A 19197-nucleotide genomic window follows, 5' to 3' on the forward strand; every position below is an offset into this window, starting at 1 on the left:
TGTGCTGTTAGTATAAAATGATATTATAAATATGAAAGTGACAGATAAAGCTAGTGATGAACTTCACCATTTGAGACCTGCTCATAGGAAAAGCGTCTTTCATCACTAGACTCCATTTGTCCTATCTATAGCCTCAGATGAAAGAAACAGCTATTCTGATTAACTTCCCTAACCTCCACAATTCTTACCATTGGTCTTTGTAAATTGTCAGATGAACCTTATGGTCAAGCCATTTCTCTACCTGGGAACAGAGGTAGAGAAAACTTGGTAAACACCAGAGATAACTTCCGCCTTTACCAAGCCTGGGCACTTTTACTTTTACATCCTGCTTCCCAAGTCTGGGAATTTTTATGCTGTAGCATTTTACTCTGTCTCCTTAGCATCTTGCCCAAGGCAACATACCCAATGAATACACAATAAAAAGAGAAAATGAAGGAAAAAAACAAAACAAAAATTTTCCCTTTCATATTCAGCTAGACTGTATTCAGGGTAAAAATAAGAGACTCTATCATAATAGAATGGAAATTTTTATTTTACAAACGAAACAGCAAAATACTTCTATGAAACTGACCCAGAAGTCACACTTTGAATTCATGCCTTGCAGTTGAATTTTCTCAGTTCATCAATTAAGACAGACTAATAAGCCTCTGTCTGAGGAAGAAGCATAGATGAGATTTAACCATGATGATGGAGATGGCTGGCGAGATTAAGCAAAGGGAGGCATTTAGCTCTGTTTCAAGTTCGTTTTCTTCTTGGAAACATCCTCCATGGCCATGTGAGATTTAAAACAAAGACTGTTACTGTCCTGGCCAGAGAAGAAGGTTAAAGTTGTGTCACAGAGAATTGTAGATTACTCCTCTCTGCCTTCATCCTGGGACATGCATCTGTCTCCGAGAGATCTGGCTACACCAGAATATTCTTTGCAATAGCATTCAAAGTCCTTACTTGGGTCACATCTGTTACCTTTAGAGAATATTCTGAGCTAGAAAGAGAGGCTCCCATGGCAACAGAGAAATTTCTGCAATAGAAATAATAAAGGAACAGATAATTATTTAAGTTGTTAAATGAGCCCTCCTACTGGCACTTCATTTTACAGGCTATTTCCCGGCGAAGAACAAGGGTAAGTCAAGGACCCTGGGCTACCTACCATATTTAGTAATTTTTATTAATTAATTACTTGAAACATCTAGTAACCAAATCTACCAGATAGTATAATTGATTTTATATCTAGAAATGTAAGTTCTCAGGCTCTTACTTCTTTTATAGCTCATCTTCCCCAGCTTATAATCAACTACTAACTATTAAATTATTGGAGTTCTCTCAAGTATAATAAAAACCCATAATAGTTTCAATTCCTTAATGGTGATATAATTTCAAAATAACCGAAAACAGAGAGCAAGGTGAGGAAAAAGTATTAAAGGTAGGAGGGATAAAAATGACTATGACTCTTCCATCCTCACACCACAGTTATTAACTTTGCTAAAGGAAAACACAGGTGAATGAGCACACATACAAATCTGACTCCTCTGAAGCGTAGCTGCCGAATTAGAGTTTATTATTAACTGGTCTAAGTTCAGCAACGACTCACTGATACAATGGTTCATCTACATTCAGAAGAGCCTGTTTAATTAAAGCAAGATAAGAACGACTTTGCAGTTGAAAAGTGCAAAAATAACTGCACTACTTACATACTAATCACGACATTCCATTCATTTATCATGCCATTAACTGAGTTTTCCTATTTGGGGCAGTTAAAATTAATGTCAGCCCTTCTTGTATAAGTCAAATACATTTTTTACCGGAACTTCATTCCTGAATCTCTAGCAGACCGAGCAGAACAGTGGAATTCTGTGGCACCCGAACCCTCAAGGACCCTTTGTAGATTTCTGTCTGTTATACCACCCCCTGTTGGAAAAAAAAGGAATACATCAAGTAGAACAGAATTTGGCATAAAATTTAATGAATAATAATGACTGCTTGCTCTACCTTGAACCCCCATACTGAAATTTCTCATTAATTCAAGAATTATTCTTTCCCTACTAAGCTAGAATGAGATTAGAAAAGAAGGATAAGATGTAACTACAGATTCTGGAAAACAACTGATAAGGTCATAGAACCTATGATGGAATTTTCTATGTCCATTGATTTATATAACAATGTTATACATTACTGACTTTAAATCTAAAAAGATTACTCTAGGGCAAGGAAAATCGAGTGCTCTTCTATCACTGACTTCCCTTCAATTAAAGAAAAATCAAATTAAAACAAAAGCAGGATAGGCTTGAGGGCAAAGCTTCAAAAGCACATCCTCAGAGATGTGCATGAAAGACAGAATCTCCCAGTCTCTCTGGCACAGCATTCAAACACCACACTGACAACATTGGAAATGGAAATAATGCAAAGTGTTATACAGTTTATTCATTATAATGTCAACTTTTTGTTTCATTTCACAGAATATCAATTATTCTGTAGAATAATTGAATAAAATATAATTATTCTGCAGAATTGAAAGAATATCTACTTTATTAAAACTGCACAATCAAGTACTTTATGATGAACAATCTCTTAAATATTTATAAAGAATCATATTCCTAACTGATACTAGATTATAAATATAAAATTAGTTTACTCATCTTTATATCCTCTCCTAATATATAGTATTCAATAAATAGTTTTTAATGACTGATAAAATATGTACTTTGTATCTCAAGCTATTCAAGTTGCTGAAGTAACCTGACTTTACACATTCCTTCCGACTCATTAATTTTTGTTTTTCTTTTCTTAGTGGTATAGTAACATTATTGAGCCCTAAGAAGTAGAAAGAACACAGACCGAGAAGTCAGATTTAGATTGAAATTCTGGCTTCACCCCTGTAGCTCTTCACAGCTATGGATCTTAGATAAAATTACTCAATTTTTTTCACCAGTAAAAGAGGGATAACTGCCTACCCCACGAGCTTGTTGTAAAAATTAAAGGACAAATACGTTATTTCCTTCTAAAAAAATAACAAAATATCTGGCTACTGAAACCATGTTGCTCAGTTATCAGCAACTTTAGGACACAGTTAATACATTTTCCAAAACACAGACTAACACATCTTTACAGTTGGAACCTGAGAGGACAACTAATTCAACATCATCTCTTTAAACACGAAGAAACTGGAACCTAAATATATTGTAAACTTCATTTTGAAAGTCCCTAGAGGGAAAATACTATGATCTTTAAAGTTCCCAATGATGAATAACTCATTAGGCATTCAGGTTGACTTACCCAGGAATTTTTACTCATTGGTACTTATTTACATGAAATTATAATAATTTGTTTATAGATCTATTCTATGAGGTCCTCAATTAAAAAGATTACTTCATAGTTATTTCTGTGTTTTCACATCCACCCCAGAACCTGGCATATAATTATCATTTACTTGGTAAGGTTTGTTAAATAATCACAAAAATTTTCATATATAACAATTTCTCACCTAAGCCTGTTGAGGAGTAGTTTCTTGTGTAACTCTGCATCGCAAGTAATGCTTTGCACATAGCAGATAACTTAATAATTACATAATAATCAAAGGAAATCTTATTAACAATTGTGTAAGTCTGGCTATTAGTTGTCAAGACTAAATACATTTAGTTTTAAATGGAAATGCAACAGACTCAGTTAAATCTCTTGAATATTCCCTGATTAATCTATAAAGGGTCTCAATTAGACAGATAACATATGCTTTCTATCTGCTAATGTATCAGGGACTTGGAACAGGCCAAAGCTTTCCTAAATTTCTGACTATCCCTCTATCTGGCCTCTTAAGAGTTGGCCTTTATCTGGCTCTCACCATTTTGACCCCTGGTCAGTGTTGGCATCACTGGTTAGTGATACAACAGACACTGTATGCCTTATGATATTAGGTTGGTGCAAAAGTAACTGTGGTTTTTGCAATTATTTTTAACCTTTTAAACCGCACTTACTTTTGCACCAACCTAATATGATATATACAGACTCACCCAAGAAGTATTCTTACCAAAAAGAATTAACCAGAATCTAATCAAGCTTTATGATCTACCTACCAGTTTACAGGAAATACAGAGGCTAGGAAATACAAGCTAAACATTATCAAAAGGAAACAATTTGATAAATCCACAAAGTAAGACATTTGACAGGGTAAGTGGTCCAAACTTTTTAAATGTCATTTTCTTAAAAGCAAGAGAAAGGAAAACTTCTATATTAAAAAATGTTAAAATCACAAACAAGTGCAATACTTATTTTCTGATGGGATACTGCTTTAAACATATCAGCTATAAAAACCTTCTGAGACAACTAGAGAGAGGAGATTAGTCATGGAGTAGATGGTATTAAAAAATTAGTATCTATTTTGATAGATGTGATAATGGTATTGTGGTTATAGTAAAATGCCCTTATTTTTTTAAAGATGCATAAAAATAAAATGTCAAGCCTTTAACTTTAAAATACCTCAGGATAAAAAAAAATGAGACAAATATGGCAAAATGTTAAATGTATAGAATGAGTATATGCTATTTTCTACCTTTTTAAATGTTTGTGAGAATAAGAAAATATTAAGATGGCCCTTATATGTATCTCCCTCTGATTTTAGGTCGCCTTATCTAGTTCTTTAAAAATTGTTCATTTCTAATGAGCTATTATGCACTTAATTGATCTAATTGTTATCATCAGGAGTATATGATCCAATTTTTCTGGGGATAGGGAAGAATCTGGTGATCGGAGATTTTCATTATATTTATTCACAGGTATTACCTAAACGTTCGCTTACTCCTTGTTAACAACTTGGACATTCGGCCCTCACACAGTGTAGCAGCATGAGCCTTGGTATGCTTTACCAGAAATGAACATCCACATTCATAAAATTCTGCACTATGGGAGAGCAAACATGGAGAAAGCCCAGTTCCAATCTACTTCATCTGCTCTTCTGTGAGCTAATCCCTGCTGGAATGTTCTCCTTATTTAAAGTTTTAAATTCCGGCAGAGATCTCCCAATCTTAAACATTTTAATCTAACTATATATTCTTTCCCCAAACACCATGTCCTGATACTTTCTTCCACACTGCCCTGCCTCCTTTGCTTTTCCTCCACTACAGTTTGGTGTTATATTAGTGAGTGGATAGATAAATAAATACCTGGCATTACCACAATTCTGCCTTTTGCCTGAAAAAAGAAAAAAATAAACAAGTAAATTTTAATATCTGTCTCTTAAATGGTATAATAAAGCAGTGAGAACAGAAACATAAGTATATTAAATTTTAAAAATTACTACTAGTGTTTAATTTTCAATAGATATTTTCTATTTTTTTTGGATCCTGAGTAAGTTGTTCAGCATAGTTACTTTTTCTATCCAGAAAGGTTGTTTTATTGTATTACTTTGAAGACGTGTACTGTTATGAACACAAAGAATAGGAAACTACAATATAAATACTGAATAAGCACACTGAAAAATAACACTAATCTGAGTTCTTGGTATGCGATGGGATGTAAGTAGTGAATTTAAACAAGATTTCAGCAGAAAAGAAAGTACATGGCATTAACTGTAAATTACTGGAGGGAAAATCTACTCAAATTTTGTATCCTCAACTAAATCCCCTAGCTTATTATGCCAATTAAACAAAACCATAGGTCCATTTAACTGAGTTTTAAGTAATAAAACTAAACTATGTGAATTGACTTAATTTATGATATTCCTAGTAGACAGATAACTGAAATTTCCTTATTTTTATGCCAATATTGATCACATTTCCTAAATAAATTTTGGTGATATACCACTGAAAGTCAAAAGGAAATCACCCTATTACAAATGCATACTTACTGGAACTAGTAGTAACAGGTAGGTAACAATGACAGAATAAAAATTACGTATTATATTAGGCTCACTAATTTGTAGAATAAAATCTGTACATTATACACAAATTGAATTTTTTCACATGTGGATTCCGAGAGAAGTTTTTCATATCGGACCAGCCAATCCTGCCAACCCAACACAGTTCCAAGTCATTTGCCTCTGTTCAGCCTGTGTGTGCACCCAGCCTACATTCTACTCAACTCAGGTTAGCCAGACAGTCTTCCTTCTATTGAGTGCTACTGAACACTGGAAAAAAATTCAATCAAGAACCACCCACAATTTAGTTTCTTTTCCCATAAAATAATGAAACATTCAACTAGTGTATTCAACAAATATAATTAATGTTGAAAAAATATTTCTACATCATGTCTAGTTAGGACAAATCAGAAAACTGAAAGATTGGCTTAGTGTGGGGAGGAGGAAATGGGGAGAAGAGAATAAGAGGTTTTGTGTCCAATGTGAGAAGAGGGGCAGAATGGTAAAGAAGAAAGAGGATACAAGATGACAGAGGAGAACAGAAACCAAAAGAAGGGGATAAAGTAAAAACTGGCTAACACCAGAAATAACAACTGCAAAAAAGGGACAAGAAGCAGAAAGTGTCAAAAGTAGTGACAGCATAAAAGCAGTGAAAAGGGAAGGTAATAACAGTAGGGAAGAGAATAGAGATGGTCATGAGTAGAGAGATAAACCACTTTTCTCCTTACTTTAAAGATAATTTATAGATACTTTCCTGAGCTCTAAGTAATTATCACTGTAAAGTTAAGGTGAGCATTCAATATGATTTCCTGTTGAGGGTCTTTATGCAGCAAAGCAACAAATTCTAAAGCAGCTCCAAAGAGCTAGATATATTATAGAAGCCATCTGTGAAAAGGATTCCAAATTTTTGTAGTTAAAAGAAAGTGAGGGCAAGGAATGATTCGCTGGTGCAAAAAAGGAAACAGACCAATAAAAGACTTAGAGTGATCATAGAAAAAATGATGTGACAGCTACAAAATTGCTTTAGTTGCATATTTCAATATCAAGATGTTAAAAAAACTCTTTTGTAGAGTATGAGTCAACAACAAATTGTGCTCTACATTGAGCAAAATTAGAACTTCCAGGCAAATATTTAAGTAACAGACTCAGTAAAATGATCACAAGTGACCTCAAACCCTAACTTCTGGCACATTTGTCACTGAAAAGGCAAACAATTTTCATGATAGCTGAGTTACATGTCATTTTGGAAAAGTAGCCCAAAGTTACAAAAAAAAAAAAAAAAAAATTATATGTATATATTCTGTGAAAATCTGTAGACTGCCATTTTCTAGATTATTCAGAGAACCCACTCCTGAACATTTTGATGACATTCAGGACATCAAGGGTAATACGACAACAGCTCTAATGGCCATTCCAGAAAGAGTTCCAAAATTGCTTTGAAGGGTGGACTAGGCACTGGTGTCAGTGCACAGCTTCCCAAGGGGAGTACTTGTAAGGTGACCGTAGTGATATTCAGCAATGAGGTATGTAGCAACTCACCTAGGATGAGTTCGCGAACTTAATTGTTAGAACTTGTACGTGATTAAAACCTGCTTTTTTCTTGCTAATCTGTCTTTTGTCAGTTTAATTTGTAGGCCCTAAAATACTGAACCTAAGAGGGTAAAGAAAAAGTTTTTCCTCCCTGACATGGTGAACAAGAGAAAGTCCCTACTCTCATGGAGCTTACATGTTCAGGGAAGACAGATGACAGACAGGTATATTTATATAATAAAATTTCAGTTAGCAGTAAGTACAATGGAAAAACAATAAAGCAAAACAATAGACAGTAAAAGGGGGAGGGGGCTATCTCATAAAATTTAATAATTGTTAAGGAAACAAGTGGAATAAGACTGTTCAGTATTCTCAAATGTACTAAAGGATGTAGCCATTAAACAAAATATTATCTAGAAAGCTGAAATAATTTTAGGAGGAAAAAAAATGAAACATTTAACTGTTTCTTTCAAGTGAAAGCTTTATAAAACACAGATAAATGACACTTTAAGGAGATCAATTCTATCACTTTTTGGGAGGCCTTCCATAAAAAATTATTTAGATTATTTAGAAAGAGCTACTCACCTGAAGTTATCAAAGTGATTTAATCTGATCTTAAGAGCCTTGGTTACTAAAAACGCTCATGTGAAAGAAATAAGAATTATATAAGTATACTATTGCATACTTCCCTTTTCCTATAGAGTAACCACAAAGTCGGTTATATTTAGTTTCATAACCTAGCTGGACAACAGAATATCAGGAGTAACCACAATAGAGTATTAGGAAGAAAAGAAAGAAACCGTGTACCTGATCTATGAGTCGCTTTATGAGAGGCAGCCCTTCTAGTGCAGAACTGTCACATCCACTGGTCAATACTCGTTCAAATCCCAAAGTTAAGAGAGTCTCTAGAGCTGCCATTGGATCACGAACCATGTCAAAGGCTGAAATAAATAAAACTGAGTTTTGAACAGATATATCTAACAGATATCTCTAACAAAATCTTTCCAAAATGTAGTATACACATTGATCTGCTGGACCTGTCTTGTACTGGCTTGCAAGAACCAATTGTTAAATATGCAGGAATTTTGCAAGCATGATTGTTCATCCATTGGCAGTTTGAAATCAATCAAGGTGGAAGGATCTAAACCACAGAAATCAACAAATGCTACAAATAGGGCTCTTTTTTCCCCCAAGAGCCAGTTTATGAGCACACCAGTCTGCACACCACTGGTGATAGAGATAATTATTTTAGATGGTACACATTTGAATTGGTGCATTTACTTAAATGCAGATTAGAAGTGAAAACTTCCCATTTTTCATTAGTTGTAAAAGTTTCTTGAATTTAAAATAAGATTTTAAGAAAAGTATTAAATAAATTTGGACAGGTAGCACTCAGATATGATAAAATTGTAAATATGATAGGCAAGTGACTCATTTTAGGAAAGTCTGCTCTAAGGCTTCAGACAAACTGGACAAACATTACACTCACCAGTTCTACAAAAGGCCTTGGTTCACAATCTCGTTAATAACTAGTATTTTCTACTAATTTATTTTGCCCACATACTTACAGGCTGATAGTATAAGGACTGTTGTTTACAACAGGCTACATGAGGTTTCAATTCCATGCTACTTTCTAAGAGACTTCTCTCTTCCTCATAGAGGAAAGTGGCACTAGGAATTTCAAACAGAAAAGCTACTGCTTTGGTTCTCAGCCCTGCTACGTGATCCGGAAGTTCTAACCTATAGTGGATTCAGTGTTAGACCCTTCCTTTCACCCTGTAGTGTATGGAGGCAGCTAAGTCTACTACAGAGGATTTTCCTTTTTTGGTGGCAGCACCTTCTCATCAGGGATTACAATGTCACATTATCTCATTAAATACCTAAGTGAAAAAAATGTGTAACCCAGGCCAAAACAAAATCTTGAAAACATGAAAATATTTTTGTTAAATTTATTGAATAGTTTAATAAACTTATACAAAACAGGTTAGCATAAGTACCTGCAGATGTGACTGAAAAGTCAGTTTTGTGATTGCAAAGGAAAAGAACAGAAATTTAAAATGATTTTCTTAGTTTAAGAACAAAATATACATTCAATATGATGGGTTTATTTTGAATTATTTAGCATGTCAAATTTTAACTATATTTTTTTCACATAAGTGTTTACTAATTTAAGTTACTTTTCATATTTAAAAATGTTTTTTGTTGGCTATCCTCAAGATTCTGATTTTCAAGACATCTAACATCTTTTATATTACCAGTTTATGGGCATTGCCATAAAGTCAACAAAACATTTTCTGGTAGTATTTATTATCCATTAAAAAAAAAAGGTAATAAATGCTTTATCTTTAATTTATATAAATGGATTCAAGCGCTGGTGTCCACTCTTATCCTAATCTTTGAATGCTTACTCAAAATGTCAGAAAAACACTCAACAATTTTTCAAGCATACCATCAAGCCAAAGGAAAAAAAAAGACTGAAGACTTCCTTGTTTTCATGTGCAATAAATAGCAATGCCCACTGAAGTCAAAATCAACACATTTCTTCATTTTACCAACGCTTGGCAAAAGTGTATGGAAATTAGAACTACCTGAATTTATAGATAAGATGTAGTTTTTTAATGAAATTATCATGTACTTTTTAGAAATTCTGGTATAGATAAGCTATCAATAATGTAAAGCAATTTTGTGCACTACAGTGAACGTCTATCTGTTCACTGACTATCCAGCATCTATTTCTTCTTTCCTCCTCCCTAATAGTATCCAATTCTTCTTCAGATATCCACCTCCTCTCTGCCCATGAATCTTTTACTCTTCTGGGAAAGTTGACCTCACTTGTAGCTCTAGGTATGGACTGTCTAGCTTAAGCCAAGTAGTAAAGTTCATTTCACAGGCCACAGTGATTTATTCTTTTTGGAACTGCATATGACCTAAAACAATCTAATAAAAATGAATCTCAGGATTCTTGCTTGAAATGCTGTGACAAGTACATGCACTTGCAGGTAATGCTTACTCTCTCGCTCTATTATATTCCACCACTATCACCACCTATTTTTAACAACTTTCCCCAACTGAGGCTTCATATATTCTAGAAATTGTGCATTTCTAAATTTACAACTGTTAGTGACAAGAGCAGTATCAACAAACCAATTGGTAATGCTGTGACACTACAGAATTGTGTTCAAAACAAAACAAAACAAAACAAAACAAAAAAAACAGTTGTGGCATTTGGTGAAATTAAAACACTGACACCATTCAAGAAAACTTCTAAAACGGAAATGACTTACCTCGGTGGAAAGTGACTGGCAGAGGACGGCAAAGAGCTATAAAAAGAAAGTCACATAACAACGTAAATGAGGAGATCATCACTGATTATACAGCATTCTCCATGTTATACGGGACTGTGTTGTTATACCTTCCTCTCCAGAGTGAAGACAGTGAACTAAAATAATAAAATGGCAGTCTCAAAAGTCCTGTGTTCCCATCTCTGATTTTCATATTTAAAAAAATGGTCATCCACTCCTTAGAGACACCAAATAAAAATTATACAATCTGGCAACTATAAGGGCAGCATTACGTCAATTACTTACTCCTCCGAGAATCTTCAAGAAATACTTTGGGTTAATAATATAGATTGTTTGCTTCTATCCTCTCCACATTTCCCCACCCTCATGAAATGCAATAGCTTTTGTGGTTTTTGGTGCAATAATTAAAGGAATCAAGATAAACTTCCCTTAAACCCTACAGGAACAGTAGTGGCATCTGATCTATGGCAACTGAGGAGAGTCAGGAAGGCTATGCCACACATACCCCCTACCCAGTCATCTAAACAACTACTGTTTAAAACAGGTTAGTGGAAGTGCCTGCAGGTGTGACTGAAAAGTCAGTTTTGTGATAGCGTTTTTCTACATCAGGAATATTAAACGCAATCATCATTAGAGGCTTTTTGGTCTCAGAGACAAATTCTTACCCATAAGGGACATGCACAGCTCTTTGTCAATGTGTCCATCTTCAGTCAATGCCCCAAATACCAAACCATCAGCACCATAAAGTTTGGCAAGACCAATGTCGGCCTTCATCACCTCAACTTCACGATCTGAATATAAAAAATCACCTCCGCGTGGCCGAATCATCACAAAAACTGGGATGTGGACACACTGCTTCACTACTTGAAGGATACCTACAGGAACAGGAAGCAGACTAATTAAAATGCAGACGTGAGCGAAAAGCTCAAGGAAGTCAATAAAATAACTGGTCTTTTACATTTGCTCTTATGTATCACTTCTACAAAATATAGAAGAGTTGACTGAAGAAACCAGAGAAAAGTGGACCTAAAAGGAAGGAGGACACCAAGAAAAAAGTGTATAGGGTAGAAGTTAAATAATAAGAAAATCTTAAGAAAATCAAAGCTAAAAGGAGAGCAATTTAGAAAATAGAAGGAAGGTCCTGCATTTGGTTTTGGGGTTTTTTTTAAGTCTTCCAACAGTTTATTAGAATGTAGACATAAAAAAAAAAAAAAAAAAAAAAATCCCCTCTGTCAGGAACATAAATTGAGGTTTTTCAGCCTGGTACAAGCTGAATAAAAAATAAAAAATGCACTAGTGCATTAACATTTTTTTCACTCATTTGCCATACTGACAGTGCAAACACAAATTTGGGCTAACTGTACAGATTGTCTGCACATTAAAAGCATTTGTCAGTTGACTCAACAAAAATCCTTTTACTGGTATGTGACATTTGAAAATGTAATAACTACCAGGTTCAATGTTCCGCCAGTGTATTCCCTAATATTTGGTTTCTCCTTTCTAATTGGTTACAGCTCTATTTAAAACCTACTATAGTGATAATTACATAGTGCTGAAGTTTATGATCCTTTAAAAGACAAAGACATTTAGCAAAGCCCTTTTTTGAAAGAGCTATGTAAAAGAGAGCAAAGTTCTACTTATTTGTGATTTTATGCAGAAATCTATGAATAAAAGTACTTAAATATAGCACAATTTGTGGCTAGCTCAGAAACCCTCAATAATTTAAGATCTATGGCAAATACCATAAGTGTTAACCAATATTAATTTACTTCTTTTTCCTTGCTAAAAGAACTCCAATTATGCGTGGGTTACCAATATGCCCAATACCAAGCAATGAAACATGACTGCTAAAAACAGATTGCACTCAAATTTACATATATGTTCTAAGGATTTCCTAGGGTGGTTAGGGAATACCCTCCTTTAAGGAGAAGATTCCAAAGGGCTACTGCATATATAAACCTTTTATACTAAATAATGCTATCCTCAACCTCAGAATAACATATAGGAGTCAAAATTTCATATAAGGACTTCTGCTTTTGACCAAGAATAACAGAGATTGAATTCACCCTTCCACCTAATAACAACAAATAAACCCAGACAAAATATGTGAAACAATGGTTTATAAGACACCGGATGTCAAGCAACAAAGGACAATGATGCCTGAAAGATGGGAAACAAACAAGGTGAGCTCTATAACTGACCCAGATTACTACCTTGAAAGTTTTCCAGGCCACAGCATAGGGAGAAAGAACCTAGGTGGAGGCCAGAGAATTCTCTGAGTTGAGGGGACAAAGCTGAAAGTCCAGGTTAGAGTTCACAGAAGAGAGTGCCAGGGAGGACAGAAAGAAAACTCTGGAGATCTGCAGAGAACTCCCTTCTAATATTCAGCTGAATACTGATCAGTGCATGCATGTAAGGGAACTATGCAAAGACAGGAAAGATCCACTGAAAAGGATTACAGGACATAATGCCTATCCTTCATACCAGGTCAGGAATAACACCAATTTCCACCAGCCAGATAGGAAAACTTTAAGATTCATGGAGCACTGGGTAAAGTACACAGAAGGGTCTTGCCTCAATAGTAGGGAATAATTAGCTATAGACTGACCACTGTTCCAGACCTGCTTAACAAATTTTAAAAGCTAGACCCAAAAGGAACAAACTGTTGCCAAGCAACCCAACTGCTCAATAATATTTACAGGAATACAGAAATATCTAGTATGTGACAAAGTAAATTCATGTCTTGCATTCAATAAAAAAAACTATCAGGAAAATAAGATACATCATGAGGAGATAAAGCACTCAAATGAAACCAACCTACACTGATACAGATGTTAGAATTAGGAGTCAAGTCATTAAAATAGTTATAATTTTTTCCATATGTTCAGGAAAGTTAAGAAGCTACATGGGAGATATAACAACAGACTGAAGAGATGAAAACGACACTGTGTGAGATAAAAAATGAACTAGGTAGGATTAACAGTAATTAGACATTGCAGAGAAAAGATTACTAAACTTAAAAACAAAGCAATAAAATTTATGCAAAATGAAACACAGAAAAAGGAGATTTTAAAAAAAGGCAATTCATCAGTGAATTGTAGAACAAATATATTCAAACAGTGAACCGAGAATAGAATATTCAGATGTAAGTATAAATGAAGTCTCTGAAGGAGGGAATAGAGGACATTAAATGCTGAAAATTCTCCAAACCTGATAAAAAGTATAAATGCATAGGTCTAAGAAAAATGTAGAAAACTACACTCAAATACATCATAACAAAATTGCTCAAAATCAAGAATAAACAAAATCTTAATAGCTACCAGAGAAAAGAGACACATTACACAGAAAAGAACATAGGTATGGATGATAACAGATTTGGTATAAAATACAATACAAGCAAGATGACAGTGGAAAAACATTCTAAAACTACAAAAAGAAAAAAACTATCAACCTAGAATAGTATACTCAGCAAAAATATCTTTCAAAAATGAAGATGTTTTCAGACATACAAAAGCTGAAAAGAATTCTTCACCAGCACACTTGTACTACAAAAAATGTTATTATAAAAGAATTACTTCAAGAAGAAGGAAAATAAAACCAGATGGAAATATAGATCTACACAAATTAATTAAGAGTCCCAGAAATGGTAACTATACATGGGTAAATATGTGACTGTTTTCTTATTATTACAATCTCTTTAAAAGATAACTGACTCTTTAAACAAAAATCATTCATAGAGCTGCAAGAATTGGTGTGAACTTCATGGGCAGGTTAAACAAGTGTGAAGTGATCATCCCCAGATTTGATGTGTGACTCAAAAATCTAGAAAAATGGCAGAATAACCTGCTTCTGTCCTGTCAGTTTGGTTTCACCATAGTGATAATCTCAGCGGACATCATAAACCACAAAGAAGAAAGATAAAAACACAGGGGAGGGAAAATCCTGAGATTTCTTTTCTAGGGATGTAAAACCTATGTGCAAATAAAATGCCTTAGTGGAAATAATAATAGTAAATAATAATAAAAGGGAGTGTGAAGTTTTTAACACATGTAGGAGTAAAACATATGACAACGGCAAAGACCAGGAGGATAGAAATGAAGACAAAAGTCATTAAAACTGAGGATGCCAAAATGGAAAAATTGTAAGAAAACCCTGGTCCTTGATATTACTGCACAGCAACTGAACCAATACTAACAGCAACTACCTATCTCTCAATTTTTTGATGAGGAAAAAAACATCTATTTGATCACATCCTTGACAGATAAATTTATTTACAACCAGAAGCATTCCTAACTGATACAATATCCATAGCATAGTCAACATGTTAGTAACATTAGTAAAGGATCCCAATGAAACAGATTATCAATTGTCTCTAGGCAATCCCAAAAATGGACACTTACCCATGCTGGGTGTGGTTCCTCCTTCCAATAAACCAGAACATAATTCAATCCGACCGGCACCTGTGATAAAAAAGCATTGTTCAGCACAATAAATTTTTAAAAATTTAAAACACATATCAAACAAATGAAATGTTTGGATTTTTATTTTTTTTTAATTTATTGGGGTGACAATTGTTAGTAAAATTACATAGATTTCAGGTGTACAATTCTGTATTACATCATCTATAAATCCCATTGTATGTTCATCACCCAGAGTCAGTTCTCCTTCCATTGGATTTTGATTCAAAGAACTGCAAAATAAAACAGTACAAGCTAACAGCAGAAATCTGAAAACTAACTGGGTATTTTTGATGTTAAGAAATTACTATTTTTTAAGATATGTTAGTGATATTGTCATTTTGTTTGTTTGTTTGTTTTTTAAGAGTCCTTTTAGAGATACATACTGAAATATTTGAGGATGAAATAATATGATGTCTGGAATTTGCTTCAAAATAATCTAGCGATGGGGGAGGAAGGTAAGAATACAGATTAGGAAACTTCTCAGCAGACTACGGCCCACAGGTTCAGAGTGCAAAAGAAGCCTCGAGGTAAAAATAATGTTAAAAAAAAGAGATAATGACAGAAGTTCTAATGATGAAAATGCCAACAAATCTCTACAATCATCTTTAAATAAATGGTTTGAAAAAAATTAAATCTTTGCTAAATTCTATAAAAAAATGGGAATTGGTGAGTAAGCACTATTGTGGACACTTGATTCAAAATGTGACCTCCTAAGGGAGTAAGACTAGATCATAATTTTCTAGTAGGTTTTCTAGTTGGTTGGTTGTTTTCAAAAGGATTACTAGAATCCTTCCAGATCACAAAGACTCCCAAGGTCAGTTCACAGGATTCATTATCAGACTCTTAAAAGGACTGTCAATTGCCGTTCATTCTCTAATTTCTCTTACCTCCCCTTTCTGCGTTTATAGCTGATTCCACTGAATCCACACACACTTCCATGAGAAATCCATTTGCTGCTCCTAAATACACGAAAAACAATGCAATTTCATGACGGTACTACCAATCCAGATCAACCTACCACAAACATTTTACATTTTGCTGTTAAAATCCAAATGTCCAGTAATAGGGAAGTAGACTAGTACACTAGGGCTAATAAATAGTGAATGCAATAAAATACCACATTAATTATTAAACTGATGTTTCTGGACTGAAATAATAGACATATGTATAAGAAATTATACTGAGAAAAATACCCGAGTACACTGAATGCCAAATTAACCTTCCTAAAACAGACCTCATCACCACATTCCAGGCAAGATTCTTTCAATGCTTCTCAATGCCTGCAGAGTATGCTTCAACTTTCTTATAAGGAATGTATGTTCAAGAGCAGGGACAGACTTCAAATCCTGGCCCCGCCACTTACTTGCATGATTCTGGACAAGTCACTTAACCTATGTCTTCTATAAAACAGTGTAGGTTTTAGTACCTACCTCAGAGTAATGAGGCTAGAGATAATTCATGCGAAGTGGATACTACCCACTAAGTGTGTAAAAAGTATGTTTCATCGATTAACTACACATTATTTTCTCTATATGCCTCCAGTTCTAATCCCCATCTCTGTTCTTGCTTATGCCATCTCCTCAACCCACAACGTCCTCAGCTCCATCTTTGAATGCTAAACTCTGCCAGATTCATATCAAATCACATTTCCATGTTTCCGTTCTCCCAAAGTAGGAAATTGTATTTCCCTTTTTTGAACTCATGTAACTCTTTATAAGTTATATGTTCCTCTTTAAAAACACTAATTGTATCTCTTCAAAACACTAATTTTCTATTTCTTATTATTACTTATGTAGATAGGTGTCTGATGACTCTTACTTGACGTAAAGCTCCTAAATAAGCTTTTTATGTGAAAAATACTGACAGCAACCAGTGTCGACCAAGGTACATAACAGTCAGGCAAAGATTTACTAAAGGCTGAATAATTACATCCATAAAAAGTCATGTAAAAAAATTGGTGTGAGTTTTGAGTTTTTTCTGTAAGTTAAGCACCTATTTTTTTTTAAATTAAGAATATTGAATGCATTAATTCATGCAATATCTGAAACGATGTTCACCACATACTAATACGGATTACAACTAGGTGCTGGGGTGTGGAATGACTTTTAATCTCTTCTTTTTACTGTTCTATATTGCTTGATTTTTTTTCCTACCCAATATTGCTTTTATCAGTTTTTTAAAAAACAATTTTTAATTTGAAAAACAAAAATCATCTAACATCAAACTGCAACTGTCTTATTTATTTAAAATAAGACTATCAGTCTCAAACTGTGAAAGAGTTAAGTGCCATTCCATGCTCTTAACCAACAATGCTGCATTAATTCCATGAGTTTCCTAATAGCCACCCATACCAGCTGTCAGGTCAATCTAACTGGACAATGCTGCAGGGGTACCATTTGCCTCATGCAAGAAAGGGCCTTGGCTAGGAGTGGGTGGGGATGCACACACAAGGCTACAGAAGGAAGGGTAAGGCAGTTGTCCTAAGAAAGAAGTTATTTGTAGGAATCAAGACATTTGTTGGGAGCAGTAGTTCTCAAAATGTGGCAGGCTAGTTAGCTCTGAGGGCCTCTTAGATCCTTTCAGAGTCTGCGCAGTGAAAATTATTTTTATAATAAGACTTTATTTGTCTTTTTCACTCTCATTCTCACAAGTGCAGTTTACCTGATACCGTGTTGCCCAGAAAATAAGACCTAGCCGAGCCATCAGCTCTAATGAGTCTTTTGGAGCAAAAATTAATATAAGACCAGGTATTATATTAGACCCGGTCTTATATTATATTGTATTATATTAGACCTGGTCTTATATAATATTACATAAGACCCGGTATTATATTACATCCAGTCTTATATTAATTACACTAAAATAAGACCAGGTCTTACATTAAGTTTTGCTCCAAAAGACACATTAGAGCTGATGGTCCAGCTAGGTCTTATTTTCGGGGAAACACGGTATGTCACAGTGAATACAGAAACAAGTATGAGAATACAAGTATGAGAATTCCATTAAGCCAATTATTAAAGAGATCTGCAAAAATAGAAAACATTGGCACTATTCTATTTTGTTGAGGAAAAGTTATTTTTCGTAAAAAATGTTATTTGCGTTAACATATAATGGGCTTATTACGTTACTTTCCAGTTAATTAATAAATACTTTAAAAATTTGTTTTAATTTTTAATACAGTCCATATCAATAGATTTAACCTATATAAATAAAAGGTCTTTGAGATTCTTAATGATTTTTAAGAGGGTAAAGGGGTCCTGAGACCAAAACGCTTGAGGACCGATCGTTTGGAGGAGCCTAGTTTACCGACGAGGGATCTGCCAAATTCTCTAACTCCTGCCATACCATCCTATCCTGGCGCGACAGGGAAGAACTGGGGACTTGTGGCACCACAGGCTGTGTGGCTTTTGGAACAATTCCCACCCCCGCTGTAGCAGCTACAGGTTATTGAGCAGGCACCACAGGTTAGGCATTGTGCTCAGCACTCGACATTTCACTACCACAGCGATGCCATGAGGTGGGTACTGGGATCCTCGTGTGGCCACGGGGAAAGGAGAGGCTGAGAAAAGTTGAACCAACTTGAACACAGTCGCACGACGATACGTGATGGCGCCAGGATTCAAACCCACACTTCAGGCTCCCGAGTCCCGACACTCTAGTTACGTGCAGCTCGCCCGCGCCCCCGTTTCCACGTGTTTAAAGCAGGAACGACAGAACGTGCCGCGCAGGGGGTTTAGCAGGAAATCGCAATTAACCCACCGGCCAGAACCCCCGCCGGCCCATCCGTGGGAGTGAGGTCTACCGACCGCCCCCTCCCCGCCCCCTTCCGCACCGGCCTTCCCAGACGGTATCCGCGCCCGTTTCCGCTTCGAGGAGCCCGCCTGCCTCATCATGCTCCACACGTTCCTTCCTCGCGCGTCTTCCGTTTCCACTCAAGAGTCCCGGATCCGTCGCGCGCGACCAGAAAAGCTCATCCTCACTGCTGAGCGCGCTCCTGCGCGTCCCCGACATCCACGCCCCAGCAGCCCTCGCGAAAGCCGAGTCCGTAGCGCAGGCGCAGTCC

The 19197-nt window shown here is 35.3% G+C and overlaps 1 protein-coding gene across 3 annotated transcripts; it reads right to left on the minus strand.

The window, feature by feature from the left end:
* Positions 1 to 511: 511 nt before the first annotated feature.
* On the minus strand, positions 512 to 19170 carry CUTC (cutC copper transporter). Of its 3 annotated transcripts, none has more exons than XM_019724874.2 (9): positions 18967 to 19170; positions 16022 to 16093; positions 15075 to 15134; positions 11340 to 11549; positions 10657 to 10692; positions 8180 to 8313; positions 5151 to 5178; positions 1800 to 1905; positions 512 to 1018 (listed from the first exon to the last, which is right to left on the minus strand). In XM_019724874.2, exons 1-9 carry the CDS (start codon positions 19025 to 19027, stop codon positions 904 to 906), a joined length of 822 nt encoding a protein of 273 aa, XP_019580433.1. In that variant the 5' UTR covers positions 19028 to 19170; the 3' UTR covers positions 512 to 903. The 3 variants fall into 3 exon arrangements, with proteins under 3 accessions (XP_019580433.1, XP_074195330.1, XP_019580434.1); XM_074339229.1 differs by having other exon boundaries at positions 19020 to 19158; XM_019724875.2 differs by lacking the exon at positions 18967 to 19170 and adding an exon at positions 18714 to 18865.
* Positions 19171 to 19197: the final 27 nt, after the last annotated feature.

This window comes from Rhinolophus sinicus, linkage group LG07 (genome assembly GCF_036562045.2).
Source record: "Rhinolophus sinicus isolate RSC01 linkage group LG07, ASM3656204v1, whole genome shotgun sequence".
Taxonomy (NCBI): Eukaryota; Metazoa; Chordata; class Mammalia; order Chiroptera; family Rhinolophidae; genus Rhinolophus; species Rhinolophus sinicus.

Coding starts and splice junctions, on each gene's coding strand:
- CUTC (XM_019724874.2), bottom strand. CDS start 19,027: ATGATGAGGCAGGCGGGCTCCTCGAAGCGGAAACGGGCGCGGATACCG. Junction 16,094..18,966: donor GATACCGTCTGGGAAGGCCG/GTGCGGAAGGGG, acceptor TCGTGTATTTAG/GAGCAGCAAATGGATTTCTC. Junction 1,906..5,150: donor CAGAATTGTGGTAATGCCAG/GTATTTATTTAT, acceptor TTTTTCCAACAG/GGGGTGGTATAACAGACAGA.